This window comes from Cloeon dipterum, chromosome X (genome assembly GCF_949628265.1).
Source record: "Cloeon dipterum chromosome X, ieCloDipt1.1, whole genome shotgun sequence".
In the NCBI taxonomy this organism is placed as follows: Eukaryota; Metazoa; Arthropoda; class Insecta; order Ephemeroptera; family Baetidae; genus Cloeon; species Cloeon dipterum.
Window position 1 is genome coordinate 16,876,823 of NC_088790.1, and position 22,364 is coordinate 16,899,186.

General features: G+C 39.5%; 1 protein-coding gene across 5 annotated transcripts in view; it reads left to right on the top strand.

Moving 5' to 3' along the window:
* The window catches only part of LOC135947455 (uncharacterized), a 26,771-nt gene continuing 4,407 nt past the window's right edge, over positions 1 to 22,364 (top strand). Inside the window, exons 1-8 of one of the 5 annotated variants that reach the window (XM_065496339.1) lie at positions 1 to 187; positions 3,784 to 3,876; positions 4,187 to 4,429; positions 5,070 to 5,135; positions 6,475 to 6,600; positions 6,662 to 6,709; positions 19,571 to 19,670; positions 20,656 to 20,829. In XM_065496339.1, the coding sequence (XP_065352411.1) occupies positions 3,790 to 3,876; positions 4,187 to 4,429; positions 5,070 to 5,135; positions 6,475 to 6,600; positions 6,662 to 6,709; positions 19,571 to 19,670; positions 20,656 to 20,829 (844 nt within the window). In that variant the 5' untranslated portion in view covers positions 1 to 187; positions 3,784 to 3,789. Of the gene's footprint in view, positions 188 to 3,276; positions 3,544 to 3,783; positions 3,877 to 4,186; positions 4,430 to 5,069; positions 5,136 to 6,474; positions 6,601 to 6,661; positions 6,710 to 7,258; positions 7,495 to 19,570; positions 19,671 to 20,655; positions 20,830 to 22,364 lie in introns of those variants that run through there. The other 4 variants (XM_065496336.1, XM_065496337.1, XM_065496338.1 and 1 more) reach the window with 4 other exon arrangements.

Consider the following 22,364-nt stretch of genomic DNA (forward strand, 5'->3'; position numbering starts at 1 on the left):
GAGGGCGATTCTTCTTCTCGACTTGGTTTTCTTCTCGCCGGGCCCGATTCGAGTCAGTTTGTTTCAAAACACGAGGCGGCGCATACATTCGCTTCCGCCCAGCAGCAAGCCGAACAGGAGCGCCTTCGGCAACTACGGGAGCGGCGGCTGTCTCGCGTTTTTCGGAGCTGATTAACGTCAACAAATTGTAAGTCTTTTTATTTTTTCTCGCTTGCTCTACCGACGACTGTTAGTCACCGCGATTGATGAGCGCGGCTCAAATGCGATTATTTCACCCCGTAATAAAAGCTTTGTTTTTGCGATCACAGACAAGATAGGATTCGATCTATTTACAAAAACTGTTTGTTTAAATTAGAGGCAGATTCCTCGTTGCATAGTGAGCTGCTTGTAATTTCAACTTAAAAACCTCGGGTGCATCTGCCTTTGTAGGCAAATACGGCAAATACCAACAACGATGGATTTCATATTTATTTTCCATATTTAAATTATTTTTGGCACCACTTTTGAACATTTTGGCAATAGGATTTTTCTGTATAAATTAAGTTAACTTTGTCGTTATTTACGTGTCAAATGACAACAACATCAAGTTGTTTTAAAAATGATGTAATTTTCTTCAGGTATTCTGTTATATCCCAAATATCTACTCAGGTATTTCATGAATGTGAGCACGCAGAGAGTGCGAAGTATGAAATAAATTAGTCTATCTCTAGCAGTCAAACTGAGCAGTTCTTTCCTTTCTCCTTCCCGGCCACCCCGCAACAACAAAGTTTTTCAAAATGATAAAAAAAAGTTTGAGAATAATTCAGATGCTTTTTAAGCACAAAAATATTTTGAATCAAACTCCTTCCATTGATTAAATTTAATATGAACATATGGCGTGTTTAAGTCCTCATTTATTCACTCATCCGATATCATAAAAGTTGATTTATTAAATCTATTTTCGTTAATGGAGCGTCAAATGACGGAACTTTGAAAGATGCTTACGCTTGGAAATAAATTGCCTAATTCGTCTTCTCAAGCGGGGAAACGCCATACTCTTCAGTTTCACAAGTGGTGTTAATTTATAATAGCTCCACTTCAGATACCACCTACATAGACAAAATATTGAGCTATAATAATTAAACAAATAATGAACATGCGTAGCTTGAAAAATATTTTAACGCGTATCCCAAATGTGGTTTATAAATATTGTAATAGAAAAAGGCAATATAAATCACAAAAAATCAGAGATATATATTAAAAAAATAATATTTTTAATGGGTATATTTTCTGTTTGTTAAAGTTGGCTCGCATTGTTAAGGCACTCTCAGGAGTGTCAAAGCAATGGGAGGTATTTGAGCAATTCGGAGTTCTAATACTGGCTACCCAATGTCAGAGATGGCAAAAAGTGGTTAGTTTAGTGACTCGATGAAATGCTCAAATTACTCAACGGGCTGGGAGGCACACCGGCGCCGACTCGCTACTTGCTGGTTTGCACCTTTCCAGCATGCGTGATTTGGTTTCACGGGACGAATGTCTAGCGTTTCAATGCAGTCCTCTCGGTGCGGAGGCAAGTGGCCCTTGAGTGGGCTGGGTCCCTGTGCGGCCTGGTGCGCGCATGTTATCCGTTCGCGGTGTTATTGGGACCCGGGTTTCAGCATTCGTGCTAGTGCAGTGCGCGCCCTTCCCGGTCCTCCGGTCCTCGGACAGGGATAAAAAGAACCAAAAAAAGGACTCCAATATTTTGTGAAAGGACGAAGATTTTAATAAATATGCACGCATGCTTGCAATAAATGCCGTTCATATAGTAAATTTCAATATTTCCACTAAAAAGGCTTTGAATATTATTCAAGATGGCCTAATAATAACAAAATTTCAAAGAAAAATTAAAGAAGAAGGTGGAAAATGAAAAGAATAGTTTGCCAATTTGCCACAAGAACAAGGGGGAAATTAGTAAATTGGACTTCTGATTTTTTTAAACTAATGCGGTGCAACTGTCTTGGATTTTTAAAAGGTTTTGTTATAAGTTGTATTTTGGTTTCGAGCAAGTTTGGGGCAAAGTTGCCCTGATGGCCCATAGAAAAAACAAAGTTAAACCTTTATGAGTTTAAAATATTTCTAGTGCCTTAAACCTCAATATTAAAAACCAGCTACACAACAAAACTTGATTTTTATTTTCAAGAAATATTTGTTGTTAGAAGACTTGTTTTTTATTCTTTGCCAAGTTTTCAAGCATATTTTATGCTTTCCAAAAATATTATTTCGATTTGAATTTGACAGCTTCAATTATTCAATTTATCGGTTGAACAGTATTGCTGGTGGTTCAAGAGTCGATGCAGAACTTGGGGGCGTTCTCTGTCTCGTCTGCTTTTATTTTTTGTCGTCAAGTTGCGTCCGAGCCAACAAGGCGATCATCAGGCCCAAACATCATTTGCTTTTGGCCGCCGCCAGCAATTGTTAAAAGCTCATTCTCGCTAGCGCGCACTCATTCGGCAGCTTGGACGACGAGAAAAGATATCGGGGATTCCCGAGCGCGCAGCTCTCTGCCGGGCGAAAATGAAAATCAAGCCAGTGGGACGCTAAATTATAAATACGTGTGGCTTGGAGAAATACACACTCGGTGTAAACACTGGCCAGCTTGTTTTGCTTTGGGTGCGAAAGAGACGCGGCGCGTGTGTAAGCTTGGCGAATTTATCGGACTTTTGCAACGACGGAAACTGTTTTAGGTTTAATAACTAATTTACATCGGTAGTAAAAACAAAGGAATTTAGAACAGTTGAGACACAGTGAAGAAAACACCAATGAAACCAAAACTGCTTCCTAAATATACTGGGAAAAAATTAAACAGTCAGAGCATTGAGCGAATGGCCTGCGCTTTGAAGAAGAACGATATCTGCAGAACTATATGCCTTAAGTGAATTTAAAATTTGTTAGTTAAGAAATGGTTATAAATTGATGAAGAAATTTCGATCAAATGTTATAGTTATAAGTTCGGTTTTTTAATCGTTTTATAAGCGAGTAATTATCTTAAAAATTTTACCCAAAATTTTACTGTTCTTTTTAAGAAGATTTTATTTGTTTAAAAGAATGGAGTATTTTGGATATCTTCCTATTGAAAATTTAATTTTCCTACCGGCAAATACAGCAGTTTACTGCCATCCCTGGCCATCCCATTTGTTAAAGTTTTATTTCTTGAAAGCCAAAAGCGATAACAATTCAGGAAAAGTGGCAAAATTAACAAAAATTACAAATTTGGTTCCCTTTCCTTTTCCAAATAAAGAGGAAAATTTTCTTACTCGGCGGGCCGGAAACATGGAAACTCGAAACGAAAAATTGCAGCTGAATGCGAGAACAATAGAGGCCACGCCGGGATCAAAAACAGGTGCGCGTGTTGAGTTTCCTTCGTCGCTTGGTGCTGTGCCAAGTCCCGCCCGCAGACTGCCCCCACCGCCCCCTCGGCGCCCCCTCCAACCCCTCCGGCCTGAAATAGCTCCTGGGCCGACCGGGAGCGAAAATGCTCACCTCGAATTGCCGACCAGCCCTTTGATCACTCCAGCGCAAAAGGTAGCTGCTACTGAAAATCAGATTCTCCCTCGGCCCTTTTTTACGAATTTCCCAACTGCAATTCTCACAATTAGCCATGTCCGTTTGTCGCCCTTCGTTGTGCAATGCGTCACTTTCGCATTCCCTGGCATAAGCGGAATATGCAATGTGCAGCACCGGCATGTTTCGCTGGTTGCATACCACGCGTGTCTTGCAGGCGTACGTGGAGTGAGTTTAATGGCCCGTGTGACTCTGTTGCAGAACAACATGGAAGTCTCACTGACGAGCGCAGGCGAGGGCAAGGTTGTTGCCCACGAAGAGTCCTCTTCCTCCGAAGCGTCCTCCGCGTCAAAGGTAAGAGCAAAATTCATCCTGATCAATTTCATTTCTATTTCTGCATTGAATAAAAATAAAAAATGTGATTTTTTTAACATTATAAATAGTATATTGACTACTATTGACAGAGAGTTTAATTGTTTGCCATTTTCATCATTTTAATTTAATTTGAAAGTTGGTTTTAATTCAACAACAAAATTATTATTGAATTTAAAAAAAATGAAGTGCAAAAACAAATAATAATTTTTTTGGCTCCTTTGCTAAGCAGGGTGTATCTAATTAAATTATAAAATCCTCTCTTAAAACATTGCTTTTTGTGGTAATTCAGGTGGTTGAGGAGCATGGCGTGAAAACTAAAATTCAGGAGAGCTCCCAGAAGGAAGAGCACTCGCTGATGGAGCAGCGCGTGTCCGAGAACGTGTCCTCGTCGACCAAAATGTCTGTGCAGAGTTTCTCGTCGGTCAGCCAGAGCGTGTCGTCGTCCACGTCGATCAGCTCGTCTAGCACGACCTCGTCGTCCATCCAGATGTCCGAGGAGGCCGCGAAATTGCTCCAGTCCGCCGAGGAGCAGGTAAAGAGCATCTTGTTTTGAGAGCGGCCTAGGCACTTATTTTCCTCAATCATTGGTGTGCTTTTTAAAATTGTGCATTTCTTTCTTCCTGCTCTTTCTCCTTTTTTTCACGTAGATGACGCAGTTGTGGGCTTTTTAGGTTGATTAACCGATGATTCTATTCATTACTAAACATTTTTCAAAAGACATTTTTTGCAATAGCAAGTTGTCGCTCTTGCGAATGTGATCGTCTGTTCTTCTGGTTCTGTACTTTCTATTTGACAAAATAAATATTTTCAAAAATTGATACCAAATTTAATATTTTGCTGTCCACCCAACCGCCGACTATTGTTAGAGGGAAAGACCGTGACTCACGAGGAGGAAATTTACAGTACTCCAGCCAAAAGCTGCAGACATGCTGGGTAAACAGATTTTAACACATGCAAAGCGAACGCACTCTCTCTCCGGCAAAATTAATTAAACGGATGGGCGGGCGTTGTGTTCACAGATGAGTGTGGCGCGCCCGAAATAGCAGCGCATAAAATATAGCCGAAAGAATACACACGCACGCACCCCTTGCTTTTCTTTCTTTCTATCTTTCCTCTGTCTCTGCTAGATCGTGGGGCTCTGTTCGCTAATTCGCGCTCGCTCATTGTTGCAGAAAAAGGCCAGGGAGGCGCCACTAGACAACAATGGCAACCAAGTTGACCAACAGAAACAGACAAACGTGAGTCATTCTGATTAGCGAGAGAATATTCCCGGCTGGATTCATCATCTAACAGAAAATACCGTATTTCTATGTGAGCGGGCAGACAAGGATAATTGGCTTTGGCGCCTGAACGCTTTCAAGTAGAAATAGAGTTTGAAGTTCAAAGCGTCGCAATCAGCAATATAAACACGTTCTCTTGGAAAGCCAGTTTAGACATGAGGACACAAGTACAATTTTGTAGCTATTTTAATGAGACAATTTGGCTGAAAGTCGTGCATTTCTTCACAAAACACTAACTTTCCACAACAACTACAACACAAAGTTTAATTATATTTGAAACATACAGCTAATACATTTTTAGCAGAAGAAATCCCTTTTAATCTATAATTATTATATATGCAACAGCAATAAAAAGATTATTTAAATATGGCTCTATAGATGCGACTAAAAGTGTATAGCTATCGTTGATTTAATATTACGAAAAATCCGATGGAATATTATTCATTTGTTATTTCTTTTATTCATTCATGTGAATCACTCTCATTGGGAGTCTATTTAGATTGTTCTAATTTCGATCGAGTTAAAATTTCAACTATGAAAAAATTGGGATATAATATTGGTATTTAATTTAGAAAACTTGTTATAAAATGGCTAACAAAAAATGAATGGGTGGCAACAAAATTTCAAAATAAAATACTATAACACGCTCTCGCACTGCATAGAAGTTGTTTCGACTTTTTACCCCTTCAGGCCTCATCAGGTGCACTTACAAAACAAAATTCATGCCACAATATCAAAGATCATTGAAAACGTCCACCCACACTCATCTCTGAGTGCAAACGAAAAGAGAAACGAGCTACGGAATTCTTGGAAACTCCACAACTCGCATCTACCTGTGAGGAAAATACGGAAAATACCCTCTTACAGCAATTCAACTAAGTCTTCCATTCCTTGTTATTCACCTTTGGGAGAATGATAAAAACAATTTTATAAATTGATATTTTGTATCAAAAGTACATCAAATTCACTATTAATCAGCCAGTCGGTCTCCATGTGCAAATGACCGGATTTGTTATTTCTACAGTTGATTCTTTTAATTTTGTGAATACAAACAAAAATTCGTTGGTGGTATATACATGATTAATTTTAGGATTTAATTAGTATTTCCGCTTTAATTCAACCTCATATTACCGTAGTGATGCCAAACAGTTCGCTTTTCAAGAGATATATTGTATTATTGCTACATTTAATTTAAAATGGAGAAAAATATAATTTGATATTCATCTCTCTATGTTCACATTTTAATATTCTATGTGCAATAATGTGATTTTTCTCTTAACAATCACCCCTCTTCCAGGGCGCCGAGTGCAACGGTGTGCAGGAAATTCAACAAGAGAGCATAAGAAACACATTGCACGAAATCATCAATGAAATAGAAACAGAAACGTCCAGAGAGGGAAATAAGGAAAACCAACAAACACAGGTGCCTTTTATTTATAAATTTATCAAAGAAAGAGGATTACTCTAAAGACTTTTACATATAGGGTCAGCAGAATGGTGGAACGACACAAACAAACGAGCAGCAACCAAATGTAAGTCGAATATCACTGTTAGTTGTTTGAAATCTTATTCATAAATTTAAAATAGCGAAAATTTAGACAGAATTTCAAGTGAAATTTAAATAGCTTTTAAAATTTACTTTTTCTTGGGTGGTATTTTGTATATTTCATCATAAAAATAATTCAGAAAAATTATTTCTCCTTTTATCATCTTCAAATTCTTTGTTTTCAACCCTCCAAGACAATTTTTTTAATTTTCATTTTCCTGATTTTGCATTTTGTAAAAATGGGAAACAAACTTTAGTCATTTTAGTTTCAAGTTAAATTAATTTAAAAGGCAAATAATAGTGGTGTTTGTAACAATTGACATATCCTCATATTTATCTGAATAACTATATTTTTGTATTATATTTCTTTAATTTATATGAGAAATGATTGAGTATCGATAAGAAGCGCGGAGCGTGTGGAGAACTGGGCGCGTCCTTGAGGCAAAGACAATGGTGCGTTTGAAAATATTAATGAAAGGGTGCGCTCTCGGTGGCGGCCGCGGTTAAAAGTAGCCCAGCCCAGAGCGAGCTTTCGAGCAATTTGGCGAGCCGGTCCGACCGAATAACTCGCATTTGGGCCGCGCGCCGCTTCGTTATCGCCGCGCGGCGCGCATTTCTGCATTCATTATTCGCGGCTGCAGCAGCCCGCCAGTGATGAACGGCAACTGCGAGATTGTCAGCGGCAGGGGCTTCAAGCCCTCGGACAGGAACGACCCCAGGAAGAAGGAGTTCCTCACCACCTTGAGCACCAAGTTGTGGCGCGTTTCGCTGGTAAAGCTCTGCACTTTTATTTTTACCCCGCGCACGACACCATTGCTCTCTCGCTTTCTAGACCGACCGCAACTGCTCTTCCGCATTTTTTCATGTCTCTTTTGAACTAAGAATCCTCAAAGGGGCCACTGTGCGGAGGCAGCCAAGCTCAAATATTACGACTCTCCTATCAAAAAATTGGCACAAAAATTAGGGCTTTCCTCACACGCCTTCGAAAACAACTGATTTATTCTGCTGGGTAGAAATTGGAATTTATAATTCAATTAAACAAATGCCGTTTATTGAACCCGTTTTAAAATGGTTTAAATGTAGACTTATCAGTTTGAAATCTATTTGACCATATTTTTAAATCTTGTATAGTTTTATTTTTGGACACACGAACATGTATTGTATTTATCGAATGATTTAAACGTTACAAACTATCAAAAACCGATCACATTTTCAATGAAATTGCGTAATTTCAAACATGACTAGAAAACAATTGACAAAAGTTAATTTTAAAGCCATAATTTTAATTATTAAAGCAAAATCTTCTTCATGAGCAATAAATTTTTCTTTTAAAATGATGAACCACGCATCAAATATTCTGTTTATATTTATCTAATATCGCCATCTAAACAGCCAAACAACCAGCAAACATACATTTATATTATTTCTTAGCTGATAGAAAATAATAAATGATTGAGGGGAGAAACTTTCAGCTTGGGAAGCATAAATTATGTACCGTCGGCAATTTCAATCCGCTTTCAACGACTCGGTGAGCTCTAGTTTTGCTGCCCAAGAGTGCTTTTAATCAAAACACAGAGGTGTGGATTGCGCCATAAAATCTGTTTCGGATTGAGCCACTTGGCCGCGCGCCCGCAGCAGCTAGCCGTCCACCCGTCCAGCCGCCACAATATTATTTGCTGGCTCGCCAACTCACAATATTGTAGGGAAATTATTATCGCAAGTAATGGCCGCCTCTTTTGAAGTTGATTAGAAAGCTCTGCGTAAATTGCTTCATCTGCTCTACAAACGAATTAGGAACAGACCGCAGCAGTAATTCGAAAATGAAGAGTATACTTGTAAGTATTTTTTGACGAGTACGAATTTTCACTCAGTGCAACAACAATTTTTGACTAGCTGTCACTGTATTTTTTGCGAATCCATCAGCAAGTGTGAATTGCAACTTAGTCAGGAGTAATCTAGCTGATTAATTATTCAAAAATTTGCCTTTATCTAGAATTACGTTGCAACCTTCGCGTACCCAGGCATTAATTCGGGCCGCAGGACAGAACTCCCCAGTAGTTACCCTCCCGGTGAAGCCGTGCCCTTTCAGGATTTTTCTGACACCACCAACTTTAATTAGTTCCCAAAGTTGGAAATGGAAAATTTAGAATTTACTTTAAAAGAATTACTTCTTATAAAACAAATGGAATTTAAATATTTAATCTATTGATTTAAAATATGAAACTTAATTTTGATAAAATATGAATTTTAGACGAGCGGTTTTTAGATCGCGTAGTTTCTTTAATTACTAGGGTAAAGCAATGAAAGAGGTAAGTTTGTTACTTACAAACTAAAGTATATTGTTGATAGGAACTTAAACGATACAGGAGAAATTATATGGTGTGTATTTGATATTAATATTATTATTCACCGGAGAATTGACTCAATAAGAACAGGATTTGAATATTCGAATTACTAACAGGAATACAACATTAAATGAATTATTATTTTCCAGAATAGAATTTAAAACAGAAGAAAAATAAGCTCAATTAGATTTTGAATTCTCACCACTCACTCTGCCAAATTAAAGATGGAAAGTCAAATAGGACGCTCTCCCACACTTGCCCGAAGTCAATGCGTGGATGAAAAACTCTCAAGTGACCAGAGTGTTATTTTGTCAAACATTATATAGTGGCAAGTGGGAGTGTCTTTCGATATAACATACGTGAGGTGAGAGTGAGGGTGCAATAGTTTTACAACACTTACTTGTGACCAAATACAATACATCCAAGTGCTCAAGGAGTTAAGTGCTTTAGAATATTAAACAACAAAAAAGAATTACGTTAACATTTAGAATTCTTCTGTTACTTAAGAAGATGTGGAATTTCGGTAAGAAACATGGATTTGGTTTCCAAAGTGATTACTGAATGCTGGGGAACAATATCCTTAAAAGTAACGCGTTTGTCAATTTGGAATGGAATCCATTGTGGTACCATGGTGGATTACTTAACGCGGATTAGCAATACTGGCGTAATTAAAGAATTCGGAAATTTCCACAGGTACTGGTACCATAAAGGATTCACACTCCCACACAAAATAGCAAATAGAGTGTGCGATTTTACAAAAAGAACAGAATCGTGACAAATTAAAACGCGGAAATAGCTTAACAAACAACTTAGAACTGATTGGTGCCACTTGTCGATTGGTGTAGTTCGCGGATATCTGCTAAGTCCTTACGGTCAACATATGTAACCATGCGAACTCTACCGGAGTCAGAGTGTTCGAGGCGCGCCTGATGAGATGGAATCTCTTGCAGAGGAATTGCAGCTGGATCTTCCGGCTGATTGTATTCTGGTTCCTCTGGAGGCGCTGAAGTAATGCCTCGCCTTGCACTCAATGTCCAACCGGTATAACGAAGCACCAAACCACAAGTGACTGCCAATACTAGAACAAGCAATACAACGAAGATCAAAATCTTATAATTAAAACTGTGGTGGGTTTCTCCAAAAGGTGTGTCAGCCATGCTAAGGTGATGAATTTCTTTTAAAAGAGAGTTAATTTCAAGACCAGTATTGTCATTTGCAATAGAAAAATTGTCGAACAAATCGAATAAGTTTGACATTTTATCGTTATTTCGGATTACATTTAAATGGGCAATAGTGGAAAGTATGTCCAACACAGGAAGTGGAGGATAATGGAGTGCGAATGTAACAGATATACGTCCCATATTGATGCGTCCAGCGCCAAAGAGGATCTCGTCTCCAACTAGGACGTGGCACGATGAGGGGACATGGAAATATCCGGTGCCTTTGATGACTGAAGGAACGTGATGCCATTCATTAGCACGTGTACATGTAAAATGGAGATTAGTTAAATTTGCAACATGGTATAAATAAACATCCGAATTATCTGGTCTAGAAAAGATTGGTTTAAAACTAGCGATGGTAGACACATGACAATAGGTATGGAGATCCACGCTAACGGTTTTGCTGCGGAAAAACTTAAACAACAATTAGGTGTAGCAGCAGTATGTATTTTAAATCGAGGTTGGCATAACGTGTAAGATAAATTTTGGCAAGAATTGAGGTCGGCCCACGTAAGATAAAAGAAACTGTGTGTTTGTTCGTTAACGGCTAGCAAATCTTTGTCGGGTATAAAAGAATAATACAAGTCGGAATTATTAATGGGACTCGGAAAAGAGAATGGCTGATAAACAAAATGCCATTTTGGGAATGTCCGAGTTTGGAGTTGCATGAGCCAAAAAAAAGGTATGAGTGCCAAAAATGACAGAAATACTAAATACGTCCGTCCCATAACTGTGCTTGATCAATGTGAACACGGTTACGTAATGGGTACGGCGAACGAACAGGTGAAGCCGGTAGTGGTGCCTCTGGTGCCACGTTAGCCTCCTCTGGTGCGTTAGGAAGTCTGTGAACAAGACTTGAAAAATGAGTATCATCATCTGAATCGTCTGAACAGGCAATATTATTTTGGTTATTGCGATCAGGGTTATTAGTATGGTGATCAAGGGAAGTAGTAGTGTTAGTAGTAGTAGTAGTAGTAGGCGCTTTAGATTTTGGTAAAGTGCGAGATGGCTTAGTTTTAGCCGCGCCAAATTGTCGACCAGGTTGTGCCTTGAGTCGATCTATATGTACCTCATAAACTTTTCCTTTGTCATTAGAAATTTCAACATTGTGATCCAAGATCTTATTGATTTTAAATGGACCTGTGAACAAAGGTTGTAAGAATTTTGAAACTGTGGTTGGAAATTGACCACGTTTGAGAAAGACAGTTTGGCCACTTTCTAGTTTTCTCCCTTTAGTGAATTTGTCATATTGACTTTGATATTTTGCCTCTTGTTTTTCTAAAGTAGATTTGACCAATGCATTTGATTCATGTATATTTTTGCGAACAAGGGTCGCGTAATTATCGTCGTAGACAGGGGCGATATAATGATGTCGCGGATCGGTAGGTAGGTCAAAGGGTAAGAGCGGCGACCTCTCATAGAGCATTTCAAACGGTGAACGGTTTGTTGATGAGTGCAGCTGCGTCATGTATGCAAATTTGACGAATGGCAATAACTCAGGCCAGTTGGAATCATGGTTTTGCACAGTTGCATGTAGAAGGTTTTTGAGAGTGCCAATAACTCTTTCTGCTTGTCCATTAGCTTGTTGGTGATAAGGTGTTGTCGGTGTGTGCTTCACCTTAAGGAGTTTGTTGACCTCGGAGACGGTAGCGGCTAAGATGTTGGTGCCTCTGTCGGACACCAATTGAGATATCATACCGTGCACAAGGTAGACTTGTTCCACTAAAAAGCGTGCCACGGTTTCTGCGCGGATGTCGGATACTGCTTGCAGCTCGATAGCTTTAGTGAAACTGTCGATGATGACAATGACGTACTTCTCGCCGTGTGAGCCTGTAGGATTACAAGGTCCAAAAATGTCGAGATGTGCGCAGTGCCATTTTGAACGATCTCGCTTGAATTTATCCATTGGTACTTTTAAAATTCGCTTGTTTGGTTTGGTCAAATTGCAAGTTAAACAGCTTTGGACGTATTGGCGGACTGATGAGTTCATTTCAGGCCAGTAAAAACGTCCACGTAAAGTGTATAGCATTTTCTCAACGGATTGATGACCACAAAAGGGTGCATTATGAAAAGCGTGAAGAAGTCTAAGTCTCATAGCTTCAGGGACAAAAACGAGTGGATTATCGTTAATTGTTTTCGCGAAACGGACCACGCCCTCAGGAGTTCGTGTCCAAAACCCATCCGGGGTTTCAAGGGTCGTGACCGACGGATCAGACTGAGACCAAAGGTCAGTGAGAAAAGCGTCTGCGCGTTGGAAAGCAACCAAATCGTCTGCAGACCAGACAGGGGTATTCCCTGGAAAATCGGAATCTTCCGATTGAATCGGTGCAGCCACTAAACGAGACAGTGTGTCTGCGTTTGCGTGTTGACTGCCCTTTCTATATTCAAATTTAAGAGGCCAAGAAGAGAGCTCGATGGCCCAGCGTTCTAACTTACTGGAGCCACCACCTTTCAAATTACGGAAATAGGCGAGAGCTCTATGGTCACTTAGCACGGTAACGTCGCAAAAATAAATGAGTGGTTTGAAGTGCCTAAGTGCCAGAATAATTGACAGCAATTCTTTTTCAGAAGTTGTGTAGCGAACTTGACAGCCAGTAAAAAGTTTTGAAAAGAAAGCAATGACTTGTTCGTGACCCTCTGAATTTACTTGATTCAAAACAGCGCCTGCTGCAAAATGCGAGGCGTCTACTGCTAAGAGAAAAGGTTTCTTGAAATTGGGCTGTGCTAAAACAGGTGCAGTAGTCAAAGCAGTTTTGAGTTCCTGAATAGCGTCTAAGCGTTCGGGAGTAATTTCAAATTTAACGTTTTTTCTAGTGAGCTCCACTAAAGGAATAGTGAGATCCGCAAATCTGTGAATGAAAACGCGGTAATAATTCAGCAAAGCGAGGAATTGGCGGATTTGAGTAATGTTTTCCGGAATAGGGAAATTTTGAATCGCGCTGATTTTATCAGGGCAAGGTCGAAGTCCGGTTGTTGTCAAAACATACCCCAAAAATTCTAGCTTTTCGCAAAGAAAATCGGTTTTGGCAGGTCCGAGTTTGAGATTGAATTTAATGACTAATTGGAAAACTTCTTCTAGCAGGGAAAGATGTTCTTCTAGAGTCGGAGTTGCGATGAGAATATCGTCCAAATAGAGGTGAACGCCCTTTTCATACAAAGGCGAAAAGACCATGTCTGCAGCTCGCATCCAAATTGCGGGGCTACATTTTGCGCCGAAAGGTAGTCGTGTTGGTTCAAATCTGCCAAACGGGGTAATAATTCCAAGAATTCGCCTTGAATCTTCATCCAATTCGATGGTTTGAAAGGCACTGGAGACGTCTACGCGACTGAGGAATTTGGCACCGTTCAAATTGTGCAAAATTTGCGTGATGGAAGGAGTTGGGTAGATTTCGTCTATCATTCTGGAGTTGACTTTACGCAAATCAAAAACTAAGCGAAATTCAGGGACACGGCCAATCTCAGTCTTCTTCAGCACGACGAGAATGGGTGAGCTCCAACTGCCAGCAGCAGGAACTAAATGTCCCTTTTCTACTTGTTCATCGATGAGTTTTTTAACTTCGTCCTTGATTTTAACAGGAATGGTATAGGGCTTGCTGATCACCGGTGGTCCATCAGAGACGGTAATTTTTGCTTTGAAACCGGGAAAAACGCCCAAAAGTTTGCGTTTGTCTTGAAAAGCATCCTTATAGGACACCAATATCTTATCCAGAATCCGTCTGTTGTCTTCGTGTAGATGATCCAGTTTGAAATGTCGGAGAAATTCGTCCAACGAGTCTGTATTTTTCAACTTTGTTTCCGCAGTCACATAAGCGTGAGGCTCCAACAGCTCATCTTGAAAAGGAGTAGGGTTGTCGTCACACTCCTCAATAGAGAGTGGAGCTAGCTGTGCTGTTAGCGCTTGAGAAACGTCGGAAACGTCATCAATGGGTGTCGCAGTCCACGACACTGATGTTGGGTTAACTGCGTAAGTCTGTCCATCTTGCAAAATTGGTGTTGTAGAATCGTACGGAGAAAGGAAATAACGACGTGGAGGAACCAAGTCATGCGACCCAGGAAGATCTTGATTGGAGGACACGGAGACTGTTGTCGCTGGTGCCGCCAATAACGGGGGGTCGCTAAAATCTAATAGGGCAGTAGTAACAACGCCATTTTCGATTCTGCCCGGTTTGCAAGGGTAAACAGGAATATTGCGATTATGCAAAATGAGTTTATCGGGACCCAAAGACATTTTATACGTTCGCAAGAAATCAATTCCTAGCAGTGCATGATAATTAGAAAAGAGTGGAGTCTCAGAAATTAAAAAGTCACACGGGACTGTGAAATTTTCAAAGTTCAAAGTAATCGTGGCAATGCCAACGAGGTTCAAGTTGGTGTCTCCCAGCCCAAATAATTTCCAATTCGTTTCCCGGCAAATTGAGGGATTTTTGAGAAGCTTCAAAGGCATTAAGCATACAGGAGAGCCTGTATCTATCAAAAGTCGAAATTTTGCAACATTGACTTGAGGACTGTGTGCAAGAACAGTAGCTAAATCGTAGATTGATTTTGAGCCATTAATAGCGATACATTGCGGAGCCGAAATAATATGCGGAAGTAAAATCGGATCTCCTAGAGTAGGGTCTGGTGAGAGAGGAGAGCAAACACCCACCCTATTTAGTTTCCCGAGGACGAGTTGCGTTTAGGCGTGACGCCCAAGGCAATGTAGATTGCGTCGCTGACAGCATTTTGCAGTTTGAAACATCTCTCGATTGGGTGGTTCGAAATGCCACACATGGCGCAGGGCTCGTGGCGATTCGTTGACCTGAAGTCACCACGGGGCTGATTTGCGTTGAAATTCCTCCTTTGGTTGAAAGGCTTGTTCGGAGCGCGCTGCCCACCTTTATTACCCGATGGTTGGGAAGAGTGTTGGAAGCGCTGCTGTGTGTTGACGGCTCGCTGTTGGTTCGGAGCGCTGGATTGGTTGGTACCAGCCTGCGCACCAGCCGTCTTGAGCTTGTTTAAGTCCACTTTCTTACCCTTACGAGGAAAATTGGTGCGGGGCGACGACGTGCCTCCGGTAGGAATGAGCGGAGCTGCTACGGCGTCCTTGTCGTTTTTCTTCTCATGCTCAGTTCTTGATTCGCTGAAAATACGGTCCATCTCCATAGCTTTGCGAAGAGTTTCTGCGTAGCTCTTGGTATCTGCGATGCTGAGGAAGTTTTTCACCTGACCAGGAAGAAGGCCAGCCTTTAAAACTTGAATCTTGGTTTCGTCCATGCGGCTAGTTTCCCATTTCTTCTTGTCGCTATCGGTGACTCCCTTCAGATTGAGAATGAGGTTTGACAAGGCAACAATACGGTTGTTGAAAGCCTCGATCGATTCGCCCGTGCGTTGACGCATGTTATGTAGCTCGACCATCATAGTGTTTTTAGATCTAGTTCGATCAAAGTGATCAATCAAAAGTTCGGACGCTTCGTCCCATTTTTTCGTGTTAATGTAACCTTGCATTTCGTCCGAGTAATTAACAAAGTCATAAGCATTATCTTTAACGCGTGCACACAGTACTTGCAATTTCTTTTTCTCATCCCAATTGCCGATTTCAGCCACGCTATTGATATTGTTAATGAATTGAGTGGCTGTTTTATTGCCGGTTAATTGGCCATGATATGGTTTTACTTCGCGCAATAATGACGCGACAGAAGGGTCAAAAGGTGTAGGTACGATTGCCATGTTCGCGCTGTCAATAGGGAGAACAAGAGGTTTTTTTGTTTCACTTACTACTTGTTGATCTTTGCCAGCGGGGTTATTCTCTTTTATTCTGGAGACCCTGAGAACAGCTTTAGAAGACGGAGAATGAACTAAATGTGCTAAATTGTCGATGAGATGTTGTCGAAATTTGAAACCCTGAGGAACCTCCGCTGGTCTTGGGGAAGCAGTCTGATGTTCCGCTTCTTTTGGTGTCGGGTCTGGTCTTCGCTCGGATGCTTTGGCGACCTTGTCTGAAGAAGATGTAGAACCGCGGGAAGCCACAGTGTCTAATTTGAGTAACAAAATTTTAAATTTAAGTCGCGCGCAACATTCGGATTAAAAAAACACGACTGGGATGCACCCAAAGTCGGTTTGTAGGTTTTGTTTTTAAATTTCTCTATTAAAAAGAAGAATTTGAAATTGGCCTAATTATGTAGGCACGATACCGAGCGAAACCAAAGAAATTTAATGACCCGATGTGGTGAGTGAGCTTAATTGAAAAGAAATGTTCCTGTTGTAGATTTCATTAAATTATGTAACATTGCCGTTTACAAATGCTACAAAAAAAAATTATTAAAAGTTCCTTTATTCGAGTAAAAGAAAAAGAAAAATATGAAAATGAGTCAATTTTCATTGGGACACAGAAATGTCTCAATTAATTATTATTAATTCTGTGTATTATAAAATCGTGAGGGAGATTAAACTTTGTCCTTTTTCTTTTGACTTTTAATTGGCAGAGATTTTTATTAATGAAGTGTTACGCCTTTTCGCATAGGCTATGATCACTTGATCCTGCTTTATATCCTAAAACACCCGCTTTGTCTAGCGGCGTGTGGGACCAATGAGCAGGCTGTGCAGCACTCGGCAGCCGCATGAAATACAGTTTCCTTCTCTTTCAATTTTGAGATTAGGTAAACTGGACTGAGAGAAGCACATGTCTGAACTTGCAGAACATAATAATGCTTTTTTAATGGAGCCACGGAAAACCCATCATCGGAGACTACATAGAGTACAACCAGATGAAAAAAATAAAAAGGAAGTGATTTTTTATGAAAATCAAAATACCGAGTCTTCCCTCAATAGTACGATTATACACGTCAGTATCGCACATTGAAAAACTGGCCTCGTCCAGCAAAGTCGCGACGTGAGCGAAAAAGAATTTGAAAGAATCTTCATTGAAAAATTGAAAGAATCTTCAAAGAAAAATAAAAACGGGCTTGTAGAGAACAGAAAGAGCCCGGTGCGAGCAACGTGTCGACTCGTTGAATCGCTAGATAATAAAAGTGGTACCGGAACGGCATAAAGGCACGTTCAAATCGAGGAATTAATTTTGGTCTGGAGAAAAGATTTCCTAGAGTCGATTTTCTCATTTTCAGTACCAAAAATGCAACCGCGGGGATCCAAAAAAAAAACAAAATAACGCGGTGCGTCCGTGATTTGTGGTGAAAAAACACCTCCACAGCATTAAATAAAAATTGAAAGTCGCTCTATTCTTTCAGAGCGCATATTCTTTAATGTCGTTGGCCAACTAAAAAAAAATATAAAACAACGGGCAAACTTAATAAAGTAAAGCAACGAATATTAAAAATTACTTTGCATTCGATCGATCGAAAGGAATTTTCCTTGAAAATTGAAACAACATAAAAGTTGTAAAATCAAATGATAACAAATGGTGAGTAATACACACTGAAAATATTGTTCCTCTTTCCTAGTAATTAGGTAACAGTTCTGTCAATCGGTTATGAAATGTATGTCGTAAAGTTATCGGAAGATACAAAATTACGAAATTTTAATTAAGTTTGTCTTAGCGCCGTGGCCTTTGGCATTAGGACATAGTTAATTATTTGAAAATTTATTTAAATACTCCCCGATTGACAAAAAAAAAACTTCTGACACCTTGTGAATTGTGTCAGAATAGTGGTTTAAATATTAACTGATTGACAGAAACACTTCTGACACCATGTGAATTGCAACTTAGTCAGGAGTAATCTAGCTGATTAATTATTCAAAAATTTGCCTTTATCTAGAATTACGTTGCAACCTTCGCGTACCCAGGCATTAATTCGGGCCGCAGGACAGAACTCCCCAGTAGTTACCCTCCCGGTGAAGCCGTGCCCTTTCAGGATTTTTCTGACACCACCAACTTTAATTAGTTCCCAAAGTTGGAAATGGAAAATTTAGAATTTACTTTAAAAGAATTACTTCTTATAAAACAAATGGAATTTAAATATTTAATCTATTGATTTAAAATATGAAACTTAATTTTGATAAAATATGAATTTTAGACGAGCGGTTTTTAGATCGCGTAGTTTCTTTAATTACTAGGGTAAAGCAATGAAAGAGGTAAGTTTGTTACTTACAAACTAAAGTATATTGTTGATAGGAACTTAAACGATACAGGAGAAATTATATGGTGTGTATTTGATATTAATATTATTATTCACCGGAGAATTGACTCAATAAGAACAGGATTTGAATATTCGAATTACTAACAGGAATACAACATTAAATGAATTATTATTTTCCAGAATAGAATTTAAAACAGAAGAAAAATAAGCTCAATTAGATTTTGAATTCTCACCACTCACTCTGCCAAATTAAAGATGGAAAGTCAAATAGGACGCTCTCCCACACTTGCCCGAAGTCAATGCGTGGATGAAAAACTCTCAAGTGACCAGAGTGTTATTTTGTCAAACATTATATAGTGGCAAGTGGGAGTGTCTTTCGATATAACATACGTGAGGTGAGAGTGAGGGTGCAATAGTTTTACAACACTTACTTGTGACCAAATACAATACATCCAAGTGCTCAAGGAGTTAAGTGCTTTAGAATATTAAACAACAAAAAAGAATTACGTTAACATTTAGAATTCTTCTGTTACTTAAGAAGATGTGGAATTTCGGTAAGAAACATGGATTTGGTTTCCAAAGTGATTACTGAATGCTGGGGAACAATATCCTTAAAAGTAACGCGTTTGTCAATTTGGAATGGAATCCATTGTGGTACCATGGTGGATTACTTAACGCGGATTAGCAATACTGGCGTAATTAAAGAATTCGGAAATTTCCACAGGTACTGGTACCATAAAGGATTCACACAAGCGTTTCCACTTTGACAGGCAACGTCAATAACTAAGTTCTGCAGCCTTTTCAAATATTTACAAATTGGCCACTCGACTGCGGAGCGGCGTTTGAAATGAAATGTAGGTAAACAGATCGGGTTTCGAGCAGTTTTTACGCAAGTATTCGGAGCATTGACCCACGATTAAGGGCGGTTGTAAAAAGTTGCGTCAAAGCTGAAGAGAAAGAGAGGTCTAGTTAGTCGGGAAGAAGTTCACACCCAGTCGAAGGGCTAAATTTAAAATGCGACGGCGTCGAGACGGTCGTGGGCGTCTTCTTACTTTTGCATGCCGACACTCGCAGCACTCTCTGACCACTATCTCTAATTGAGTGGTGCACGCAATTAATTTCAAAGACGACCACGCAACCAACTTAAGTGCCGGTTTGATTGCGACATTTTAATAGGTACAACGGTGCTTTGTTTTGCTTGTTGTTGCAGGAAGAGCAAGATGAAGCCTACGTGCCAAAAAAGATCGATCTGGAGAAGCTGTTCACGCCTGCCAGCGACTCTGGCGAAATCACACCCCAGCAGAGAAATCGTAAGCTGTTTTATAATTTAAAAAGTTATTAATTCATCAAAACTACATATTTTTTATGGACAGCGACAGCACTAACTTACAAGCTATGATATAAGGATTCATTTCAATTCAATTTATCCCTCAAAAGCAGAGTAATTATATAAAATTAAATATAAAGCAAATCACAATTGGGAGTAGCATTAGAATAGAAGAAAAATTTATTTCTACTCTACTACTCCTCCTGAAACATGTTCAAAATTTGACTGTTCAGTATTTAACTTAAGATCATACCAAAAAACAGTTTTAAAACCTGTCAGAATTTGTCACAGCATTGTTGGTTAAAGTTTTTTTTAAATCTATGTTCATTCTTTTAATATTCTCACTGCTTCCAGAGCCTCTTGTTTAAATTCATCTTACTATCTTTACCAAATTTTAACTCTTTTACTGCGCCAAAATGCCATTTTTCTTCCATCTAGAATAATTCCGTGGTTAATTTATAAAAAATAATTGATTGCAAAAAGGTTGTTCAGAATTTATCTAGACCAGACAAGGAAAGGTTTGACAATATTCAAATGAACTGTTAAAAAATATTATTCTATAAATAAAAATTTATATCGAATTAACTCGCAATTACCAAGGAAGACATTCTCATACAACACAGAAAAATCTGAGATATCATAAAATAAAGTAAAATGTATAACTCTTCTGAAATTTTACGTGAAAATTTTTTTTCACTAGCTACTCCTACAAGAGAAAGGAGGCTTGGAAGGCTAAAAAGCTGAAAAATTGTTAAATAAAATTAGAATCACGCGCTCTCATACTGTGCAGCACCTGGTTTTGTCTTCTGAACATGTCCAGCAAGCAGTGGAATGAACCGAAAAATCGTAATTTTTTATTAGTATTTTCAAATTATATTTTGAATATTTATAATTATGACAAAAAGCACTGGTTTTGCACTGATTAAAAAGAATAAATTAATAAGCAACATACAACATTCAATTTTCAGGCAAACTGTTTTCGTCGTCGAGCTTCTACGCAGCGTGTCACCCGACGGTGCAGGAGCAGGTGCAGCTGGCGCACCGAATCTCAGCCAGCCTGTACGACTCGTCTAACCAGCAGAGCAAAGGACACTCGATGTACGTCAACAGAATGAAAAGATCCGTCAAGTGGGTCCACGAATGTGAGTTTCCATTAATTTTCGACCTCGTCTATTTCGAGGCTGGCGACCCTCGCCTCCAGCAAATTTGCGAACACACACACGCGTTCGGCTCTTAAATCGAAACGCGATCGAAACGCTATATGTATAATAAAGAACGGGATCGGCTCGGAGTAGTGGAATTTTGGCTGCTTGCCATCGGACAGGGAGAAAAATAAGGCTCAAGAAAGCTAAATAAGCGTGAAAAAAGAAGCCATTAAATTATAATTAACACGCGCGCAGCCCATCAAGCGGCATCATATAAAAGGCTAAACAGAGTTGTTCTAAAAACTGGCAACAAAATATCCGGTGTTGGCAGTCTGTTAAATCTATCCCAGTTTAGAAATTACAGAAAATGTGGGAAAGTATTTTAGGATTGGACTGTTTTGAATAAAAAATCAATGAATGAACTTAAATCAAGGTATTGAAAAATGGTGCTGTGAGCTTCTAAATTTGTTAATTTATTGTGCGTCTAAAAACATGACAATTTTTATCAGATATTTTGTTCGTATATTTGACTATATTGATGTATATCATTCATGATTTTAAAAATTCAGTGAAAATTGCATGGAAAAAGGCAAAAATCGACAAGCATAAGTTTAATGGATGCTTGAAACAAAAAATTGAGTCGAAATTTTCGCTTGCTACTAATTTATTACTAAATTTAAATTAGTGTTTCTAAATTCGGACCTTTAGCTATTACACGAACCGTGAAAATTCCAATTTGTTCCTGATTTAAGAAATCAAGTAAAAAACAAAGGCAATTTTCATCGAACATCAAAATTTCCTAACACAACTCAAAAACAAACGCAATAAACACTTTGGTACACCAGTTTGTAATGTTTTCACTGGCCCCTACGCGTGAAGCACGATCGAAGGGTTCGACACGGGGCACTTGGGCTGGGTTGGGGTCGGCGGAGGGGGGCGGAGGGGGTCCTTGAAATAGCGCGATCACAATTAAAGCGCAGTCTTGCCGGGATTTCCACCGGATCTATTCTGAGGCGGCTCGCGCTCTCGCTCGCTCGACCAGGAGCAGCGCTCTCAGGGCGGACCCTTACGCACCCGTGCGCCGCTGCCATGTCCTCCAGGGTGGGGTGGATTCCCTGTGTGGGGGCGCCGCCGCCGCCCGGCGCGGCCACCCTGCTACCCCCGGAACTCAAGAACCGACGCAAGCAGCTCCAGACCAGGGTGCAAGTGAACGGTACGGTAAACATTTCTTCAGGGTTGCAAGGGATTTTTGTTCAGATGAAAGGGAATTTTTTGTTTAAATTTCTTTGTTTCATTTGTGAATTTAAAATTTTAAAAAATTGGTTACTATCGCAAAATTGCAAGCCTATTTTGCGGAAATGTTAAAATAAAAACATGGTCTATTCTGAGAAGACTGCCGCTGTTAGATTTCTAAAATTGCAACTATCTGAGAAATTTTTGCGTGCCGCTTCACTTGAGCGAATGTGGGACACGGCTGAGATAATTCTCCATCGAGCAAATGTTCAAGAGCTTTTTATTTTTAGCCCAGACGA